This window comes from Zootoca vivipara, chromosome 13, assembly GCF_963506605.1.
Source record: "Zootoca vivipara chromosome 13, rZooViv1.1, whole genome shotgun sequence".
NCBI classification, from domain to species: domain Eukaryota; kingdom Metazoa; phylum Chordata; class Lepidosauria; order Squamata; family Lacertidae; genus Zootoca; species Zootoca vivipara.
In genome coordinates this window covers 24,495,140-24,512,856 of record NC_083288.1, presented here as the reverse complement: position 1 = coordinate 24,512,856, position 17,717 = coordinate 24,495,140, and the positions used below count along the sequence as shown (strand labels likewise).

General features: G+C 46.8%; 1 protein-coding gene and 1 non-coding gene across 7 annotated transcripts in view; both read right to left on the bottom strand.

The window, feature by feature from the left end:
* The window catches only part of LOC118094852 (collagen alpha-1(XV) chain), a 49,866-nt gene that overhangs the window by 31,090 nt on the left and 1,059 nt on the right, over positions 1–17,717 (bottom strand). For 3 of the 6 annotated variants that reach the window (XM_060281485.1, XM_060281484.1, XM_035135559.2), the window contains exons 1-2: positions 6,282–7,391; positions 5,183–5,307 (exon numbers count right to left, since the gene is read on the bottom strand). In XM_060281485.1, the coding sequence (XP_060137468.1) occupies positions 5,183–5,307; positions 6,282–6,429 (273 nt within the window). In that variant the 5' untranslated portion in view covers positions 6,430–7,391. Of the gene's footprint in view, positions 1–5,182; positions 5,308–6,281; positions 7,392–12,477; positions 13,283–17,717 lie in introns of those variants that run through there. The other 3 variants (XM_060281486.1, XM_060281487.1, XM_060281488.1) reach the window with 2 other exon arrangements.
* Positions 7,057–7,130, bottom strand: TRNAI-GAU (transfer RNA isoleucine (anticodon GAU)). Its single transcript has one exon. It is a non-coding gene; the product is annotated as a tRNA-Ile (tRNA).

The window sequence follows — 17,717 nt, the reverse complement described above, 5'->3', positions numbered from 1 at the left end:
GAAACTCGGAAAATTAGAATATCGTCAAAAAGTGCATTTATTTCAGTTGTTGTTGTTGTTTAGTCGTTTAGTCGTGTCCGACTCTTCGTGACCCCATGGACCATAGCACGCCAGGCACTCCTGTCTTGCACTGCCTCCCGCAGTTTGGTCAAACATGTTCGTAGCTTCGAGAACACTGTCCAACCATCTCGTCCTCTGTCGTCCCCTTCTCCTAGTGCCCTCAATCTTTCCCAACATCAGGGTCTTTTCCAAGGATTCTTCTCTTCTCATGAGGTGGCCAAAGTATTTATTTCAGTAATGCAACTTAAAAGGTGAAACCAATATATGAGATAGATGCATGACATGCAAAGCAAGATATGTCAAGCCTTTATCTGTTGTAATTGTAATTATTTGTCGTTAGGCGGGTCAATTATAAACGGAATGTAATTAATGAAATGTAATAGCAATGGTTTTTTTTGTATTATTGTAACTATTTGTTTTATTACTGTGGAATTTCCAAAAGAAAGCATTTGTAAAAATTAAAAGAAAAAATAGTAAGCTGCATTACTGAAATAAATGCACTTTTTGACGATAGTCTAATTTTCTGAGTTTCACCTGTCATCTAGAGTTAAAAAAACCCGCAGCAGGAAACATTCGTCGCCGTCCCCGCCCAGACAGGCAACACCATCCCAACCAAGCAGCCCAAATAAAGTAAAAAACCCACACTTAAAAAAGTAATGTTTAAAAATTAGGAAGAGGACGGGCACTTTTCAATGGAAGACACCATTAAACAGAGCAGCATCTCCTGGCAGCCTTTTGAAACAGAGGACTCTCCTCTGTAAAAGCAGGACACACAACCCTTGCTTGGGCTGGTCCCTTTCTAGCCATTTCCCTTTGGCCAGTTAAGTCCTGTAGATGTACTGAATCCAAGGATTTGTTGTGTCTGACAGGACCTTGGTTGCTGATAAAATGGAGAGAAAGGGACCGAGAGAGAACAGCAAGCAATGGTGTGTCTCAGGGTGGGGGAAGCTGGCCTTGGGACTTTGGTCTGCCTCTTCCACATCGGGAGCATGCTCAGATGAGCAGCCGTCTGGCCTGAATTGCCATAAGCCTTGGGAGGGAGAGCAGTGCAAAGGAGGACGATGTACTTTACAGGGAATGTGCGTGGAAATACAGCTGCACGTATCTTCCTGAGCTGCCGCTCACAACCCCTAGAACTCAAGAATTGCCTTGTTGGATTAGACCAAAGGTCCGTCTCGCCTTGCCTTCTTCTTGCAGGCAGATGCCTCTCTCTAAGCACTTTGGCTATGAGCACAACATGGTGGTTAAAGGATAACCGATCAGCCTGTTTATGTGCTACGTTACATTTGCGCATGTAAACATTCCCCATTTCCTCGGACTACCGGGTGGCAGGGCGGAGAGACCATAGCTCAGAGGTAAAACAAATGCTTTGTATGAGAAGATTCCAGGTTCAATCACAGAATCGTAGGACTTTAGAGTTGGAAGGGACCTGAGCATCATCTAGGAATATGCAGCTGTGCCATACAGGGATAAAATCTGCCACCTTGGCGTTATCAGCACTGCTCTCTAACCAACTGAGCTATCCACTCCAGTGCTGATTCAATTGCTGGGTATCTCCAAGTAAAGATGGTGAAAGACTTATTTCCAAAGCCCTGGACGGTTACTGCTGGTGTAGATCAAAGATGGGGAACCCCGGCCTTCCAGATGTTGACGAATGACAACGCCCACCAGCCTCAGCAAACAAGAATGGTGGAATTTGTAGTCCAGCAACGTCTGAAGGGTCAAAGGTTGCCCACACCTGATATAGACCAAGGATGGGGACGCTGTGGGCCTCCAGATGTTGTTAGACTACAGGTCCTCTCCCTGGGGAGATAATACTCAGCCAGACGAATCAATGGTCTTGCACAGCAAAGAGCAGAATCTCCATGTTACACTGAAGTGGGTTATCACTTTTCAAGTTCCTTATTTCCATGCCAGTTCCATCAGTGAACTTAACAGAGGAACTGTTTGATTGCTGTGTATCCTTCAGGTTTTCTTCATTGCTCACGGTCAAGGGCTCCCTCCCCTCTTTTATAACTGAATGGAATGAGGAGGTGGTTGCTCCTACAGATTAATTATTACATACAGGATTGCAATCTTGTATATACGCCCCTTCTCAGGTAGTAATGAGACGACATGTGCTGAAAGCTGCAGCTTCACGCAAAGGCATGCAGCTTTCAGGTCACCAATCACTGAATAGTGTTCATGGATATACTTCTAAAATCTTTTCTGCTCAGGGAGTGAAGGACTTGCAAAATGATGAAACTTCTCTCTCTTTTTCCAACCCCAAACCCCCCATATATTCTCCCATTCTTGCAGGTGAAGTGTGAACATGAAGCATATCCGTAATTATGGAACGTTTAATATTGCACTAGACCAGTGGTGTCCAAACTTTTTGCAGAGAGGGCCAGATTTGATGAAGTGAAGGGCCGTGGGGGCCAACCAATGTTGTTGAGCCTTTTTTGAGCTTTTTTAAGGATTGAAGCTGCTGAGGGTTTTAAAGGATTTTACCCCAGGAAATAAACTGACACACGGGCTGGATTAAACTGGATTTGGGGGGCCGGATTAGGCCCCCAAAACAGGCTTTGGACACTAGACAAATTCTTACACAAGTGTTTGAAAATGAAAACGATAGGGTTGTTGGTCAAGATTCTGGGTTGTTCTTTTAGCAAAAGCTTGTTTATGCCCTTCTGGAGGCCAGAATATACGCAGGGTGATCTCTCTGGGTACAATTTTATTCTTATTTCCGCTACACACTCACCCACTCACTTGTGAATTCACACATCCAGATTCAGAAACAAACTTATTTCGCACGCAAAGTCAGACACATCATCTCCAGCTAGTGCAGAACGTTGGCTATTGGCCTGAAAGTCCTCAGTTCAAATTGTGCTACGGACATGAACACACACACACACACAAAAAAAATACATTTAAAGTGCACCCACCCCAAACTCTGGGAACTGTAGTTTACCCCTCAAAAAGCTACATTTCCCTGAGGCCAGGGCTTTTTTTTCCCCTTAAAAAATGTTTACTCTCATTTTGACTCAAGAAAATCACTATTTTATAGTTCAGATCGGGGAAAATAAATTCAGTAAATGGACAAAAGTACAAAGATTCACAAAATGTTTAGGGGTATGCATATCCCTGCGTACCCCCAGAAAAAAAGCACTGCCTGCGCCCATAGCAAAATACAGTTCCCAGGATTCCACGTGTGTGCGCACACAGAGGGCATACAACTTGGTAGCCATAGTTCTCTTCTGTCAACCTACAATACAGGGGGGATGATAGATTATATTCCGTAAAAGATTACGGAAATTACGCAAAACACTACAAGTGATTTGAAAATGCTACATAAACGCGAAGTGTTATTTTGTAAAGTGATTTAAGGTGTTTCTTTTTCTTTTCTTTTTTATCATCAAGAGGTGTAGAAATTTTATGATATAAAATATATAATGAATTGCTCCTATTACTGCCAGGGTTCGAAATCCCCACTCGGCCATGAAGCTCACTGGATAACCTTGGTTACAGGTAGGTAGCTGTGTTGGTCTGATGTAATCGAAACACAAACACACAAAATACCTTCCAGCAGCACCTTAAAGACCAACTAAGTTTTTTATTTTGGTATGAGCTTTCGTGTGCATGCACACTTCTTCAGATACACTGAAATAGAAGTCCCCAGACCCTTATATGTAGAGAAAGGGTGGGGAGGGGTATCACTCAGAAGGGTGGTGGAAATGGGTGATTGACTGACTGATAGCTGTTGACGACTGTAAACGACTGCAAATGGTCTTGCATGAAAAAGCAAGGGGTGAGATGGCTGAAGATCGCTTTATCATGTATAATGAGATAAGAATCCAACGTCTCTGTTCAAACCAGGTCTTTCCATGGTTTTAAGCTTGGTGATAAGTTGGATAACCTTGGGCTAGTCACTGCCTCTCAGCCTAACCTACCTCACAGGGTTGTTGTGGGGATTAAATGAGGAAGGGGTGGGGGAGGGAATCTTTTGTGGCACCTTGAGCTCCTTGGAATAAAAAAGGTGGGATAGAAATGCAATAAATAGAAGTAAAATGAAACAAATATGCACCCATATAAAATGAAACAAATATGCACCAAACACACGCCTTTGCAGCTGCGCTCTCCCTTCATAATGATTTTACACATCCGTCACAGGCACACTGTCACACTGTCAAAACCTTGCTTTATTAGGAAGCTTTGGGGAAGCCAGAAATCTAGGAGGTGAAAGCTTTATTCTGTATAGAAATATAGTGATGTCTGGGGAACGCCTCGACTCTCTACTTGCCACACTGCTCTTAAAGTGGCGCTGTGGTCTAAACCACTGAGCTTCTTGGGCTCGCCGATCGGAAGGTCGGCAGTTTGAATCCCCACGACGAGGTGAGCTCCCATTGCTCAGTCCCAGTTCCTGCCAACCTAGCAGTTCGAAAGCACACCAGTGCAAGTAGATAAATAGGTACCACTGTGGCGGGAAGGTAAACGGCGTTTCCGTGCGCTCTGGTTTCCGTTGAGCCAGAAGCATTTTAGTCATGCTGGCCACATGACCCGGAAAGCTGTCTGTGGACAAACACCGGCTCCCTCGGCCTGAAAGCGAGATGAGCGCCACAACCCCATACTGTAGTCGCCTTTGACTGGACATAACTGTCCAGAGCTCCTTTACCTTTTACCTTCTTAAAGGCATAGGGGCCTTCCCAGATGAAAAACAAAACCAAACCCTGCTCACTAGCATGAAGATCAGGGGTGGGAAGCCTGTGACCCTCCGGAAGCTGCTAGAATATAACTCTTGTCATTTTTAGCCACTGACTGAGGCTGATCTGAACCAGCGCCAGACAACATCTGGTGGGCCAGAGGTTTCTCATGCTGCAGTGCAGGGACAGGGAACCTGTGGCTTTCCTGGATGTTGTTGGACTCCAGTTCCCAGAATCCCCATCCAGTATCTCCAGGGGTGTTGGGAGTTGTAGTGCAGCAACATCTGGAGCGTCCCAGATCCCCCATGCCTGCTGTAACAGTTTGATGGCCTACAAGCTCTCTCCAGTTCTAGAGTTCTGCTAAATTTGCTAGATGATTCGCAACGAACATGGGTGCTAGACATGCCCTGGCCTTACCCAGCCATCCCACGGCATCTGCTTACCAGGCCTGGTGTTGTTGCTTCAGAGGAGACCGCCACCTCCTCTGTAAATGTCCCTGGTGTGTCCCAAAGGATGGGGGTGCTCAGGACCGTTTTCTCAGTGGGTTCTTCCACATCTGCTTCCGTGGCTGGGAAGGCAAAATGAAACCGGGTTAGGAGCTTACCACCACATCAGAGCGCCCAAAATGTAAAAGAAAACCGCTCTTGTTTCCGACATTTGTTTTCCAGAGCAGGGGAGTCATGGAATCATAAGAGCTGGAAGGGATCACAAAGATCATCTAAGTCCAACCCCCTGCAATGCAGGAATCTTTTCACCCAGCATGGGGCTCGAACCCATGGCCCTGAGATTAAGAGTCTCATGCTCTATCAACTGAGCTATCAGGGAAGAAAAGCCAAAGTTAGGAGAATGCCATGTTTGTTTTATTTCTTATTGCTGCATCCAATTGTGAACCGCCGAGACCTACAGGTATATGGTGGCATACAAATTAAGTAAGTAAGTAAGTAAGTAAGTACATCCAATTCTTCCTCCTTCTGTGCTCAGGGTAGGGCTCACAACAACCTTGTGAGGTAGCTCAGGCCAGAGACCAACCTGGCCAATACTGCTCTTGAAGCATCAGATCTAAACAGAAATTTGAACCAGTCTCCCCTGTCAGAGTTTAGCATGCTATCCACCACACAGCACTCTACCCAACTTTCCCTGGCAAGGCTCCTGTAGCTTTCCTAGCGGCAGAAAAGGCAACAATTCAACAAGCAGACCCCATGTGCTGTGCAACTCTTGGGAAAGCTGTGCATCTCACTGCATCTCCATGCAAGGGAAAGCAGCACCTGTTGAAATCCTGCCTGCCACACAAACTATATGGTGGTCGCTCTAACCCCACGCAGCTGCAGTCCAAACACCTCCCGTTGCAAACTCCTAAGCCCTTTCCCCCATCTGTACCACCTTGCTCTATTTACAACCCAACCGAGCAGTTTTAACTGACTCCAAGCCCTCTCTGCTCCCAACATTTGAGATTAACCTTTCTGGAGCCTTCTGCATTTCCAACCCCTTCGACGCATAGAAGAGCAATGGAAAGCGGGGTGGCAGGAAGCCTTTTGCACCTACCTTTGGGGGTTGTTGGCATCATTGCAGTTGTGGTTTCTTGGTGACGCCAAGACCACCAGTACTGGGCAGCAGTGAGGGGAGCCAGCCCCGCCAGCACCAGGAGGATGCAGAGCCAACGCAAAGACGGGGCTCCCCTGAGGGCGCCCATTGCAACTCTGCAGTTCTATGATTCTGCGATTCTGTCTGTGTCCTTCCCAGCGCTTCCCAAACTCAAGCACACTCTCCTCTCTCTCTCTCTCTCCAGGCCAACCTTTGGCACTTCTGATCCAAGCTCTTATCTGCTTAGGATGCCCGCCCACCAGGCGCTCTCTGCCAATCAGCTGGCATATCACACCACAGCACTGCTTGGTACTGCTGAAGACACTGCCCAGAAGCAACCAGCATTGGACGGTGGCCACAGATACCTCAAAGCCGTCTCCTTTTCTGGGGGAAAAGGCAGGCAAAACGTCAACATGGGAACGTCAGCTCTCTCCATCAGCATGGTGCCTAGGCTCTGCGTCCACAAAGGCAGTAACGGTTCTGAATACCAGTTGCTGGAAATTGCAGGAGGGTAGAGGGCTCTTGTGCTCAGGTGCTGCTCTTGAGCTTTAGTTATTTGTTGCATTTATAGCCCACCTCTCCTCGCACCCGCCCACCTACCCAGGGGCTTAAGGTGGCCTACATGGTTCTCCCCCTCCTCATTTAATCCCTACAACAATCTGTAGAATCATAGAAGAATTAGAAGGGACCCTGAGGAGCATCTAGATGAACCCCCTGCGAAGGAGGAATACGCAGCTGTCCCATGCAGGGATCGAACCTGCAAGCTTGGCATTATCAGCACCACGCTCTAACCAACTGAGCTATCCAGGCAGATGTCACACACAGGGGTCGGTGTGCCTTTAAACACCACTGCACCAGAAGCCGGGAAACATAGGGGAAAGCTCACATTTCCTACTAGTCCACCAGTGCTTAAGGCTTTGTGGACATTTGTGTTAGATGAGTTCAACACATTGCATCAACTTTTGCCAATGTACTGGACTACAACTCCCAGCAGCCCCACCCAGAAAAAGCGTATATTGCTGTATCCCAGCTTGATATTTTATGAGAATGTGGTGTATAGATATAAAATAAATAAGAGTCCACAACATCTGGAGGGGGCCAGGACGACGAAGGCTGCATTGCATGATTGCTATTTTTTTTTCAAAACCCTGAGACATCCATCATAGTTTGGCGAGCTGCTCTAAGTCAGGGGTTTAATAAAACACAGAATTAAAGGGGAGCCCTAACTGCTTCCCTGGTACCTAGGAAAGTAAAAAGGTAAAGGACCCCTGGACAGTTAAGTGCAGTCAAAGGTGACTATGGGGTTACGGCGCTCATCTTGCTTTCAGGCCAAGGGAGCCAGTTTTTGTCTGCAGACAGATTTCTGGGTCATGTGGCCAGCATGACTAAACCGCTTCTGGCGCAATGGCACACCGTGATGGAAACCAGAACACACGGAAACACTGTTTACCTTCCCGCCATAGCGATACCTATTTATCTACTTGCACTGGCGTGCTTTTGAATGGCTAATAATAATATTATTTATACCCCGCCCATCTGGCTGGGTTTCCCCAGCCACTCTGGACGGCTTCCAACAGAAATATTAAAATACACTCATTTAAAAGCTTCCCTAAACAGGGCTGCCTTCAGATGTCCTCTAAAAGTCTGGTAGTTGTTTTTCTTTTTGACATCTGGTGGGAGGGCGTTCCACAGGGCGGGTGCCACTACCGGTTGGCAGGAGCTGGTGCCACTACCGGTTGGCAGGAGCTGGTGCCACTACCGGTTGGCTAGGTTGGCAGGAGCTGTGACAGAGGAACAGGAGCTCACCCCGTTGCGGGGATTCGAACCGCAGACCTTCTGATTGGCAAGCCCAAGAGGCTCAGTGGTTTAGAGCACAGCGCCACCCGCATCCCTAGGAATCTGCTTTATAGTAAGTCAGACCAATGGCCCATCCAGCTCACTACTGTCTACATCAGGCTTTCTCAAACTGGGGTCTCCAGCTGTTTTTGGACTACAATTCCCATCACCCCTCACCACTCGTCCTGGGAATTGTAGTTCAAAAACAACTGAGTCCCCAGTTTGGGAAACCCAGAGAGAAATCTCTCCAGGGTTTCAGGCAAGGCAAGGGTCTTTTCCAGGGGTCCCCAGACTTACCGCGCAGTGGGCCGGTGCCCGCCGCGCCGACCGCGCGGCGGGCCGGAGGGCAGGGGAGTGTGCGCGCAGCGGGCCGGAGGGCAGGGGAGTGCGCGCCCGTGCGCATGCGCACACGGGCGGGGAAAAAAATCGCCGAAAATCGCTTGTGCGCATGCGTATGGGGCTCCCCCGACCCGGAAGTGCATCGGAAATGACCTCTTCTGGGTCGGGAGAGGCCATATGCATGCGCACAAAGGATTTTCGGTGTTTTTTTGCCGATTTTAAAGATCGTCGCCGCGCCGCGCGCCGTAAGAGCGGGCGGCGGCAGCGGGCGGCGGGGGGCGCCGCGGGCCGGATTGGGAGGCCGATTGGGCCGCATCCGGCCCGGGGGCCGTAGTTTGGGGACCCCTGGTCTTTTCCAACCCTACTCGGAGAACTGGAATGAACTGGGGACCTATAGCATGCAAACCACGTATGCTCCTTTCAGAGTGAGAATTCCAGTCCTCACTGTTCTTCATAAAGGGCTGGTTTAACAGAGAGAAGGTTCACTCACATTAAAGGGTCTGTTTGAGGTTTGGGGGGAATCATGGTGAGGATTTCTTTCTCACAAAAGTTCAAGGAGCAATGCAATATTTGGGGTTGGGGCAAGAGAAAAAGAAGCGGTGTGGAATGGGATCAGTGATGGGTGAATAGCAGGTTAGAACCGGGAAGGGGGTGGCTACCCATCACGGATGCTTTAGTTGAGTTTCCTGCATTGCAGGGCGTTGGACTAGATGGCCACTGGGGTCCCTTCCTACTCTACAATTCAACGGTTCTAATATTTAGTCCCCCAAAAGTTCATCTCCCTGCCCTTTGCCCCTGTCAATGAGCATGTTACCCTACAGACTAAACACCATCCCAGTGGGTGATAAAGTTTTGATGCAGTGAGGGTGCTTGTTTGGGTTTTTTTTGCAAACAGCTCAAGGCTGCCTGACAAACTCTTCTGTCTTCTGAGAGGAAGGGCAGAGGAATTGGGGAAGAGTTCACTCCAATAACTGTTTAAGGAAGAGCATATTTCTTTTGTGGAAGTTTCTTCAGTGCATGGCAAAAACATATCCCACCTCTCTCTTTCTTGAAAAACAAAATATTAAAAAGAGCAAAGAAAAACCTAAAAATACCTGACACATATATCATTCCAAAAATGCCCCAGCAAACATTATCTTACTGCTGCCCACCTTCATGAACATGGACTTCTGTTGATTAAATTCAGAGATCACAACTATGTATTCCATATTTTTATGCTCCAGTAATACATGTTTGATGGCAATGTCTTGTTTTCTTCTTCTTCATTTGTCGGCAGCTGAAAATAAATCCAGTGTTTTCTAGCATCTCTTTGAAACATCTTAAGACATAATCCCAACATAGTGTTGTGATTTGGGGTGGGGAAGGGGGTAGGGTAGGCTGTATGCTTGAGTTCCTGGATCCAACTGGGATTCAGTTGCGGAAATAGCCAGGCATGTTTCTTGGTACGAGCCATTAAGGTAACAAAGGAAGTGACTGTGTGCTAGAGAACAAAGGGGTGGGGTCTTCTCCCCCAACTTTCTGGTAGTTAGAAAGACAAAAGGCCAGAGTGCAGGTGTGAGAGCTAGAAGCAGGAGGAAGCAAGCTGGGAAGCCAGAGAGACAGAGCCATGCCTGATCTCTGCTTGAATCCAAGGCTGTGGGAGACCAGGCACAGCAAGCTTATGTCCCCCAGTGCAATGTGAAATCTGCCTAGCACCTACGACAGCCTTGCCCCATTCTCGTCTGCTACCATTCTCGTCCACTCCATTTTAAGAGTGTGGCAAAATGCAGACTTTGTGCCTTCAGCATCAAGCCAGCTTTCTCTCTCTCCCCACCCACCGCCCTCTGCTTAACATCCAGCCTGGTGAAAAGTTCCACACCCACAGGCGTTTCATTTGGGTATGCGCCCAGGGATTTTAAAATGGCTTATGTTTCAGTGAAGGAAAGACAACAACAAACAAGGAGAAGGAAGAGGCAAAGAGGCCAAAAACACACAAAACAACCGCAAGAGCGGTCAAGAAGCCCAAACAGGAGCTTTTTCCTGCAGAGGAGGAGATCCCTGCCAAGCTGACCAGAGGAGCGCTGAGGGCAGGGTAGTTCCTCTTCCTTTAATGCTCTGGACAAGCCTGCACTGCAGAAAATAACCTCAACAGCCAGGGGGTTGGGGCTGTTGAGTAGGGTGGCAGACTCATGGCGCCTTGCAGTTTGCTGGTTGACCCAGGGTCTGTCACTATTAGCTGATCCACACCCCTCTCTGTTTGCCCTGCTAGGGAAACCCAATCTTTAGTTTTGAATAAGAACAACTGGCAATCAGGTTTTTCCGCAGATTGCTTGGCTCATTCCGATTTAGTGCTAAAGAGCAGGTTTTCTGGGGGAAAGAGGCAGGGCAGAGGCAAAACCACCCAGATCTGTGCCTACAAAGAGTGGGCAAGTAGAAAACCGCTAAGATCTGCACCCACCTTGTGGAATGCCCCCCCCCCAAAGGAAATAAACGACTATCTGACTTTTAGGAGACACCTGAAGGCAGCCCTGTCTCGGGAAATTTTTAATGTCTGATGTTTTACTATTTTTTATATATGCTGTAAGCCAGATGGGCGGGGTATAAATAAAACAATAATACAACCACCACTACCACCACCAATTCTCAGCACAGGACAAGCGCAAGTGTGGGAAAGACCTGCATCTCAGCCTAATTCAATTTGCAGGGTTGTTCTCAGACTTAAAATGGCAAACGAAAACAAAACCCGCATGTCCCCTGGCCTGAGCATTTTCAAGTAAGTGTGAGATATTGATGTATTAAATTATGTAACTTATTTGGGCAATGTCCTCGTCATTTACATTTTAGTTTTGATCCGCTAGTCCAGGGGTGGCCAACTTCCAAGAGACTTCCAAGAGACTGTGATCTACTCACAGAGTTAAAAACTGGCAGTGATCTACCCCCTTTTGGGGGGAAGGAAAGCCCTGTTTTTGGGGTTCATGTAAAAGTTGTTGAGCTTCTTTAGGAAGGAGGAAAGCAACATTGAGCTTTTTTTTAAGAAGGGAAGCTCTGGTTTTGGTGGTTCAGGTCATTTTAGGGGTGCAGGACAAAGGTGTTGAGTTTTTTTGGGGGGAGCCAAAGTTTTTTAGCTTCTTTTGGGGGAGAGCCACTGATCTACTGGTGATCTACCACAGATGTCCAGTGATCTACTGGTAGATCACGATCTACCTGTTGGACATGCCTGCGCTAGTCCATTCTGTTTCAATTTTCCCTCTTCAATAGTTCCCCACCCCTGCCACTGCTTGCCTCCCCAGTCCCCCCCCCTAGTTATCAAAAGTTGTTGCTAGACATGGTCCATTTTTGAATTTGGCTGACTAAGCGGGTCCGGGAGGTGGTGGTGCTGTGAGGCCTTGTCAATGGGTATCACTCTCTCTGGGGCAGGGAAAACAAGGCCTTTTGGCAGGTGGAGCATGTCACACCTTAGTGCTTCAGGGCTGAGGGGTGCTCAAAGCATGGGAAATGGGGTGGGTGGGTGTTGACGTCTGTTGCCAAACCAGGCCCAAAAAGATTTTGGCAGAAAATTATTTACCGTTGCCATTTGTTTTCACATTCCCTCTCTGCCTTGGTGCCCTCATGTGGACACCTGTGAAAATGCAGGAAACGGAAATGCAGAAAGTGTGTTTGTCCAATACCCAGAGGGGTCTAGCTCACCCCTGGGATATTCCCAGACCTCACCTTCTGCTCTGTCAGTCCATAGCACCCCTGAGGTGTATTAACTTGTTCTGAAGGAGAACTAGGAATCTTGGGGCACATTTAGACATCACCACTTAGAATAAACACAACGCTTCACAGATTTCCAAAGCACGCTTACCTAAGTGAAACAGCAGCAAACGCTGCTGGAGAGATGGCAGAGAAAACCTCGAACTAAATCTGATTAAACACAGACTAAAGCACATTTTAGGCCCTAATTTGTGGAGATAACTGTTTTTCTGCCCCCATTGCACTTGCAGCGATTTCCGTTTGTTACCTTCTGGCCTCCTGAAGAAGTCCTCTTCTTCCCGCTGTGAGACTCTTTCCAAATAAAATTGCTTGCACCCGACCCTGCCTTGATTTTACACTGAATGGAACACCAGTGGAGACATCATTCACATCTGCTTGTCCAACGTCTGTGGATATTATTTTTCTCCATTTGTGAGGCCTGCAGATGTGGTCAGAATTCTTTAGAAGTATACAGCTGACCACCTGTGTGCACTTGACCATTCCCCATTCTGGCTGGTTAAAGTAGCCAGAGAAGGTCTGGCCAACTGGACTGAAAATGATATTAACACTCCCTTGTGGGAGGGAGTGGTCCCTTTACAGCATCTTGTTGCATCTGGTCATTTTATAATCTTCTGCGCTTGCTCAAAGTGCTTGCTTGACTCAGCTCTGGGAATCTCTAGATGAAAACAATTATCTGGGACTCTTTTTTAGCGTCGCTTCCTATCTGGTTGCAGAATTCAAAACCACCATGCCTCTGGTGCACAGATGTTAGCCCAGCCCAGCTGGCTTTCTTTTCATTTGGATGCCGTTTCTGAAGCTTGCACTCCACCTGCTGCATTCTTGGCCTGCCAAAAGAGACTTTTGTTAATTTTTCTCTAACACATTTCTAAGTGTTAGGCTATTGCAATACAGTCATACCTCGGTTTAAGTACACTTCGGTTTGAGTACTTTCAGTTTAAGTACTCCGCGGACCCGTCTGGAACGGATTAATCCACTTTCCATTACTTTCAATGGGAAAGTTCGCTTCAGGTTAAGTACGCTTCAGGTTAAGTACTCCGCGGACCGTCTGGAACAGATTAATCCACTTTCCATTACTTTCAGTGGGAAAGTTTGCTTCAGGTTAAGTATTGACTTCCAGAACCAATTACACTCATAACTTCGGGTTAAGTACGCTTCAGGTTGAGTACTCCGTGGACCGTCTGGAATGAATTAATCCACTTTCCATTACTTTCGATGGGAAAGTTCGCTTCAGGTTAAGTACAGACTTCCGGAACCAATTGTGTACTTAGACTGAGGTACCACTGTATATAATTTCTCTCTAATTCTGAGGGATGCATTTTGGCCACAGTGCAAGAGGCACTGGAAGTCTTTTTGTCGTCCTATATGGTTCTATCTATGTATCTCAAGTAGACATACAGTACATAGTTCTCCCCCCCTCCCCATTTTATCTTCACAACAACTCAGTGAGGTAGGCTAGGCTGAGAGTGAGTGACTGGCCCAAGGTCACCCATTGAGCTTCATGGACAAGTGGGAATTTGAGCTCTGGTCTCCCAAGTCCAAGTGTAACCCACTAACCACTACAACACAGCGACTCTTACATTTCGTTACATTAGGAATAACTGAATGGAAACCTTTTAAGTAACACAGAGTGGCTGGGGAAACCCAGCCAGATGGGGCGGGGTATAAATAATAAATTAGCATTATATTATTGTTACTCTGAAATATGAATTGCTTACTGGACTGAGATGCTTTATGACTCTTAAGCTTTTGGACTGCATAACTCTTCAACTTGAAGGAAAAAATGGGGAAATGAACATACCCTCCAACATCTTATTATTTATACCCCGCCCACCTGACTGGGTTGCCCCAGCCACTCTGGGTAGCTACCAACACATATAAAAACATAATAAAACATTAAACATTTAAAAAACCTTCTCTATACAGGGCTGCCTTCTAAAGGTTGCATAGTTACTTATTTCCTTGGCTTGGTGGTCGCTTAACCCGATACCCTCCAACATTTCTCTGCTGAAAATAGGGACACCCTAAGGAAAACCAGGACATTCCAGGATCAAATCCAAAACCAGGATGGCTTCTGTAAATCTGGGACTCTATCCCTGGAAAACAGGGAAACTTGGAGGCTCTGAATTAATCAGGGACACCCTGATTAATTGCGGGCACATCTGGAGATTGCTGAGCTAGTGGGGCCTGCTCACATCTGTACCCAAAATAAGGAGTAATCTTTAAAACCTCATGAGGGCGCCATTCACGAAGACTTGAAGGCTGGCAGTGTGTAAATAATATATGATACATGAAAAGCAGGTTATCACATAGATACCAGGCATGAGTTGTCTTCCCCGTTGTGCCTGCCAGTTGGATCGATTGCTGGCTTGAGGTACCGTATCAGATTTGGCTTGATCAAGCAAAGAAGAAAGGGAAATCACTGGAGAATATTTTGTATTAATGGAAGGTCATAAGGAGGGTTGGAACAAGTTATTAAACTGAGGGGGGGGGAATGTAAACTTGGCGGATGAGAAAGAAGTTACTTTAAAGTGACTTTAATCTCTCCCCCTCCACAAAAAAAGCCTAAACAGTCTTTTAAGAAAAAGCAGGATGGAAAAGCTCAATTGCAAAGTGAGTGTGGCTTAAGTTTTGCTTTCGGGTTGAAGCTGGTTTGAGGGGAAATGCACCAGATAGCAGAATTTCTCAAGAAACTACAGGGTTGTAGGTAACGCCATGTTCAAATGCCAGCTGCGGGAACTCACTGGACCCAGAGGATACGGTAAGGCGCACACAGCCTAAATAACTCTCGCTGGTTTCTTCCATATTCCAACTCTTAATTAGCAGCAAAGGCAGGCAAGGTGATGATCACAGGCTCTTTTTATATGAGGCTGAAGTTGACATTATGCATCTTTTGCTCCTAAAGAAGGTAGAGTCATTTGTGATGCAAATGTGCATTTTGGACAATGCAGGATATACATTTAGTTCACAAAGGAAAAGCCACTTTAAGCCTTATGTATGAAGACACTGTCAATAGCTGCACTTCAGCTTTGAAACATTTGAATTCCAGGTTCTCACTCTGTGATTCAACTGTTTTAAATGTCTGGTTTAACAAAACAGGGTGGAAGGAAGGAAGGAAGGAAGGAAGGAAGGAAGGAAGGAAGGAAGGAAGGAAGGAAGGAAGGAAGGAAGGAAGGAAACTTTGCCAGTGCCAATCTTACGTATGCTTGATCAGAGAGTAAACTCCTTTGAATATATTCTGAGTAAATAGGCACGAGATCAGACTGTTTCACATGATTATGTGTTTTCAACCTGTTACATACCCTTGATAAAAGTAGGCACGATATCATTTCCTAGTTGGATCAATTAAAGTTATGAAAGGCGTATGCAAGCTTGGATTTTTTATTTTTTATTTAAGTGCTTATTAGTTTTTCAGAAATGACAGTAGACAACTCGAAGAAATAACAGTGGAACAAAGAACTTAGGAAAGTGTCAGTCAGCTGCACTTATTCTAACAAGAGAAATTCTGAGAACGGACCCACTATGAGAGTGCCTAATTTGACTACAGAGGCAAGAAGTCATGTGTTAAGCAGGTAGGCTTGGCATGTGTTGCTGGGTGTAAAAACACACTGCTATTGTTCATGAAACATATGAAAGGGAACAAAGAACTCTGTGTTGGACAGAAGAGTTCTGCTGAAGTCAGAAGCTCACATACACCTGTAGAAACCTACGGTGGTCTATAAAATCAGGTCTCACCAGGTTTTTGTCCTGGAATTTATTTTCAAAGCTAGAGCAAGTGAAGTAGCAACACAGAACAGCCCACGTTTGAGTTTTGAGCAGCATGCCTCTCCTTGATCACCACCAGTTTTTATACATCTGAAATGGTCACTAAGGTCACTTAGCTCAGAGACATAACTCCGAGTCAAGTTTGAGCCCCCAGGGAACTATGGTTTTTTTAATTTTTAAATGAAGTATCGTCATTATGAGAGATTTTTATTTTAGCTTATCTATATATCATCTAAAGTTCAAATCACACAAACATGTCTGAAGACACCCCCCCCCCCAAGGTGGTGCAATTCAGAGTAGGCAAACAGTGGACTTGAAAAGAATTAATAGAATCATAGAGCTGGAAGGGGTCACGTCTACTCCAGATCCCTCCAATGGAGGAACCTTTCACCCAGCATGGGGCTCAAACCCACAAGCCTGAGATTAAGAGTCTCACCTCCTACCAGCTGAGCCATCCCACAGTTGCTCCATTACTACTTCTCACCTTTCTTTATTCTTGTCCCAAGCTGGGGGAAAACCCCATCAGGTTGTAGCAGGGGTGGGTAACCTTCCAGACATTATTGGACTCCAACTCCCATCAGCCCCGACCATTGGCTTTGGTGGCTGTGGCTGATGGGAGCTGGAGTCCAGCAACATCTGGGCAGCCACAGGCCCCTATCCCTCGGCTACAGTGGCTTGGAAATGTATGTGTTTGCCCTAAATGGGAGGTACACAACCACCCCACAAGTTTGCACAATGAGGGAAAAGGTGGAAAGAGTGACTATCCTCTCTCTGGAATTATCCAGTGGACAAACACAAGGAAATGGTGCTCGCTTTAGTGCAGGGCCGTCTTGAGCAGATCGCGCGCCCTGGTGCTGAGGGGCGGAGATCGCTCCGCCGCCCGCCCCGCCATCGCAGGGCGCAATTGGTTTCCCCCCTTCCCAGGCCGGCGCCCAGCTTACCAGCCCCGCGCCATGGTGCACTGCGCCACCGGGGGTCTACGACGAGCCGGGCCTGCTTTAGTGTTTAAAGCAGTGTTTCCCAAATTTGGCTCTCCAGTTGCTTTTAGACTACAACTCCCATCATCCCTAGCTAGCAAGAACAGCGGTCAGGGCTTATGGGAACTGGAGTCCCAAAACAGCTGGAGACCCAAGTTTGGGAAATATGGCCTTCAGTGATTTACTGGCCCCCAAGAACCTCCAACTCCATCCCTACTGACCTTCTTGGGGGTTAAGTTCAGCAGAGGCGAACCCTCAGAAGCGAAGGGAATTGTGGCTTCCTCTGTGGCAGCCCCTAAATGTTGCACCCCCCTCCCCACAGAGATGCATCTAGTGTCTTTGTTGTATAGCTTTTGCTCTATGCTGAAGACGTGTCTCTTTACCCAGATCTTCGACACTTAAGGTACAGTGGTACCTTGGTTTAAGAACAGCTTAAGAATGCTGCAAACCCGGAAGTAGGTGTTTTGGTTTGTGAACTTTGCCTTGGGAGCAGAGCATGTTCCGCTTCCTGTTGAGTGTGTTCCATTTGTAAATTGAGTCCCCCGCTGTTATGGGAAAACACACCTTGGTTTAAGAACGCTTTGGTTTAAGAACGGACTTCCGGAATGGATTAAGTTTGTAAACCAAGGTACCACTGTACTTGCTCCATGGGACCCACCTCTTTTGCCGAATTTCTACTCTCCTGTTCCAGCGGGAAGGCTTTTGTTTGTTTTCTTTGAACTGTGCATTGCATTGTTGTAACCCACTC